Source organism: Ziziphus jujuba, chromosome 2 (genome assembly GCF_031755915.1).
Source record: "Ziziphus jujuba cultivar Dongzao chromosome 2, ASM3175591v1".
In the NCBI taxonomy this organism is placed as follows: domain Eukaryota; kingdom Viridiplantae; phylum Streptophyta; class Magnoliopsida; order Rosales; family Rhamnaceae; genus Ziziphus; species Ziziphus jujuba.
The window spans coordinates 505627-510191 of record NC_083380.1 but is presented as its reverse complement, the minus strand read 5'-3'; the positions used below and the strand labels follow the sequence as shown (position 1 = coordinate 510191).

Below are 4565 nucleotides of genomic sequence, written 5' to 3'. Positions count from 1 at the left end.
ATGATATGCATCTAAATTAAATCCGAGTTTTAATCCAAATTTTGAAACTTATTTATTTTCATTTTATTTTTATTCAATTTATTAAAAAAAAAAAAAGGATGAATCTAGATAGATAAAAACCTCGATATATCTATGGATGTTGAATATTGGTTGACATGGGTATATAAGTCATGTTATACTGTTGAATAACAAGCCCTCGATTATCTATTTACAGAAAATTCATGTGCTTAGGAGTCCCTGATGATTAATAATTAAATAAACCAAGATTTTACCATAACTACAATTTTAGAGAGATGCGAAAGCGAAAGCCTATGGGGTCGCTTCTGTAACTGGATAACCAGCACTGAAAACCATCTTTACATTGGATGGTTTGGTGTTTTGATGATCCCTACCTTATTGACCACAACTTCTGATACGAACCTAGGACGACCTGCTCCTAAACCCGTGTTATATTAGCCCGGATCTTTAATTAAGTTCAAGTTCTAATGAAATGGACCTCAACCCCTAACCAACTTGTGGTTAGAAACCTTGGTATAATATAGACGCCACAATAGGGGATGGAAAACCTATTGATAAGTCAAGCTAAAACAACCAATTCTCTAATGGTGTTTTAGGTGTTCTCAAAGAACAAAGAGATAATTAATCTCACAAGTATTTTCTTAATCAAATCAAAGTTGTATTCATATTGAAAAATAAGCCTTTAAATAGGCTACAAAGCCACGAAATAAAACCCTAAAAATAAAGAAAAAAACCAGCCACCACACATAAAGAAACCTAGTTGGCTGAAACTATACTTCCTTTCCTAATCTAAGTTTGATTAATTAATTCCTTTATATTAAATTAGGAATTAATTAATTTACAAAGGAAAGAATAAAATAAAAACCTTCCTAAAGTTATTTTTCCAGAAAATAAATAAATAAAAACTAAAAGGTAATGGTAATTTCCTAAAACAAAAAGTAGAATCAAATTAGGAAACTATAATACTAGCTTTTTGACTAAGTTGACTTTGACCAAATTGAGCTCCAAATCAGCTTCTAGATGCTTTGTAGGATGCCAAATAAACTGAATATGAAGGCCCACACGTTGCCCATGCTTGGAAAAATAAGAAAAGGCTAATACAGTAAAATACAGTAAAGCCAGCAAGCAATACAGCAAATTCGGCCAAATTGTTGAAGCTGTCCGTACTAGCCCTTTTTGATTGCATTTGAGGCTGTTTTAACTTGATTCCATGACCTCTTAGGCATATGTATTGAACCCATAAAGCATTGGAACCATTTCATGCTTCTCGAACTCCAAAAATGTACCAAAACCGTCACCCGGGTCCGTATCGGCTTCCACCACTTGGATGCTTAGAATAGGCTTTGTATCTTCAAGTATGGACAAGCTCTGTTGAGATTGATTACCCCCTATATAAATACTCCCAGGTTGTCCTTAAATCTCTTAATTTGAGGTCTTGTGATTGGCCTAGTCTTCATCCGTGTCGAGTCAGCACCCCAGCGGGTTATCGGTTGAGCGGGCTTGGGCGGAATCACATCAACTTCTGTATTTATTATCGCTAGATATTGATGGTATTTGTGAACCTATTTCTGGATCTCTACTTTATGGAAACAATATGATTTATGGTGCCATTATTCCTACTTCTGAAACGATATGCTTGCATTTTTACCCGATATGGGAAGCGGCTTCTAATGATGAATGGCTATATAATGGTGGTCCTTATGAGCTAATTGTTCTACACTTTTTACTTGGTGTAGCTTGTTATATGGGTCGTGAGTGGGAACTTAGTTTCCATCTGGGTATGCACCCTTGGATTGTTGTTGCATATTCAGCTCCTGCTGCAGCTGCTACTATTGTTTTCTTGATCTATCCAATTGGTCAAGGAAGCTTTTCTTGCGGTATGCCTCTAGCAATCTCTAGTACTTTCAACTTCATAATTGTATTCCAAGCTGAGCACAATATCCTTATACACCCATTTCACATGTTAGGCAAAGCTGGTGTATTCGGTAGCTCCCTATTCAGTGTTATGCATGGTTCCTTGGTAACTTCTAGTTTGATCAGGGAAACCACAAAAAATGAATATGCTAATGTGGGTTACAGATTCTGTCAAGAGGAAGAAACCTACAATATCATAGCTGCTCATGGTTATTTTGGATGATTAATCTTCCAATATTCTAGTTTCAACCAATCTATAGTTGATAGTCAAGGTCATGTAATTAATACCTGGGCTAATATTATCAACCGTGCTAACTTGGGTATGGAAGTTATGCATGAACGTAATGCTGATAAATTCCCTCTAGATCTAGTTGCGGTCGAAGTTCCATCTACAAATGGATAAGACTTTGGTATTAGTGTATATTGAGTTGTTGAACATACAAGAGCAATAATAAATTTCTTGTTCTAGCAAGAAGTTTGGTATTGCTCATTTAGGGGTTTTTTTTGCTTCAAATTTTTTTCTTTACTTCATCTTTACTTCAACATACCCATACTTTCCTTATGTAGAAATTTTTATTTTCGATATCCTCTTTTCAATTTTTTTTATTTTACATTTAAATTTGAAGGTTTCAATTCCATTTTTTCTTATTTTAGTTTGAAGAATGGGAAAAAAATGATAAATGGTGTGAATTGACTTGTTTGTTTGTAATTTGGAAGTTTGTAATTTGTAATAGGATGGATGTAGCCAAGTGGATCAAGGTAGTGGATTGTGAATCCACCATGGACCGATTCAATTCCTATCATTTGTCCATATATATATATATATATAAATTAAAAACAAAAAAAAAATATTAAAAATATTAAAATAGTTAACTACATATACCATATATATTAACTAAATATACTATAGATATTAACTATTTTATGGTTCACCCCAACATTGCCCCCTTGTCTGATTGTTGCTGAGCAATTTTTGGGTATCAAACGGACCTCCACATAAGGTAATTTTAATGTGGCCGATTTCCCCTCTTTTGCAATCAGTTTCGCTACAGCACCTGCTGCTATAGCTAATTGTCCACCCTTTCCAAGTGAGATTTCTATGTTATGTATGGTCGTGCCTAAGGGTACACTTTTCCACCGCGGTGGACATTTTGTGTCATTTCTTGTTGACTAGCTTCAATTTGTCGAGATGTGATCCAAGCGGGTTCAAACGCTTGAAGAGCATGTTTATCGAACCTAAGACAATTACCTCGATAAGATATTCCTTTCATTCTTCCTTTATGATGTTTATAGAATCTGGTTCTTTTTGGGTTATAGTTTATGGTTGTTTATTAATTCCATCTCTATTACAGAACTGGACATGAGAGTTTCTTCTCATCTAGCTCCTTGCGACTGAAATGATTAAAAAATAATATCTATCTATTATATATTTATGTAATTAATGAATAATATCCTGAAAAAATATATTGATTCATGAGATTTTTTGAAATTTCATCTAATGTATTAGAAATTTGTACATCTTGTTTTGATATATAACTAAACATTGATTTGATTTATAGAGAATTTTTATTTAGAGATACATGTAGAGATAATAGTATAGATAAAGTCATTTTGTTATAAGGTTATAACAAATCGTTATTTTGTTTTGTTTTTTAGTATCATATCAGATCGGCTAAAATTTAGAAATCCAATAAAATCAAAATTTTCACGGGCGGATATTTACTCTTTCAATGTTCAATTGTAGGATTAGTCTATGGCATGACCTTTCATAATAAATGAATTTCTTTTTGGTTCGTTCAACAATCCTACCCAATGAATCATTAAGATTCATTTTCAATATAATCTTATGTATTCACAGGTTCTATCGTTCCCATCGCTTCTCGATTAATGGTTAAGTATGACTTCTAAAATGGAGCCCTTAACGAAATTTGATTTGCTCTCGAGTCAATCCTCTCAGTATTTATTGGCTCAGGGCTCTTGATTCTTTTTCTATGAACAAATTTGTATAATTATAGACCAATCAATATTACTGCTTTATTACATTCCTCGTTTTAAGATGCATCGTAGACCTTACATATTGGAATCATATGTCATTGATATTTATTTTTTATGCTCTTTCTCTCATCCTTCCATTTATCCGCATATTTTTTTTTTCTTTACAACTCAAACTCAGATTAGTTTATTCTTTTTTATTGTTTGTTTATGCAAAAAAGATTTCGGTTGCTATGTTGATATGACCAATATATCATATCTCAACTAGTTTTTTATATCCAGATAATGCGAAATGATAAGGTGGTTATTAGTTCTATATCTATATTAGTTCTATAATAGTTATTAGTTCACACTATGGGCTGGTACTTCTTTCTGTGTTTTTTTTAATCCTAATACTAAAAAAGCCAATGAGTCACACACTAAGCATAGCAATTATATCAAATGATTAATTGAATTGTTATTCAACCTTACAGAATTGTTCATTTTTGTTTTTAGTTAAGAGAAAAAGAATGTAAGAATTTGTCATTTTTTGTTCTATTATTGGATTGATAGAATAGAAATAAAGATAAGTCAAGTAAAGGGCTATTATTCCCTCTTCTATAAATATCCAAATTCTGATGCCTAATACCCCATAAATAGTT

At 32.6% G+C, this 4565-nt stretch overlaps 1 protein-coding gene across 1 annotated transcript; it reads left to right on the top strand.

The window, feature by feature from the left end:
• The first annotated feature begins 381 nt into the window (after nt 1-381).
• On the top strand, nt 382-2155 carry LOC132800637 (photosystem II protein D1-like). The gene is made up of 2 exons (XM_060814800.1): nt 382-445; nt 1557-2155. Exons 1-2 carry the CDS (start codon nt 382-384, stop codon nt 2153-2155), a joined length of 663 nt encoding a protein of 220 aa, XP_060670783.1.
• Nucleotides 2156-4565: the final 2410 nt, after the last annotated feature.

Excerpts from the sequence above, each read along its gene's own strand:
- LOC132800637 (XM_060814800.1), top strand. The coding sequence starts at position 382 with ATGATCCCTACCTTATTGACCACAACTTCTGATACGAACCTAGGACGA. Across the intron at positions 446-1,556 it reads ACGACCTGCTCCTAAACCCG|TAGATATTGATGGTATTTGT; the intron begins TGTTATATTAGC and ends ATTTATTATCGC.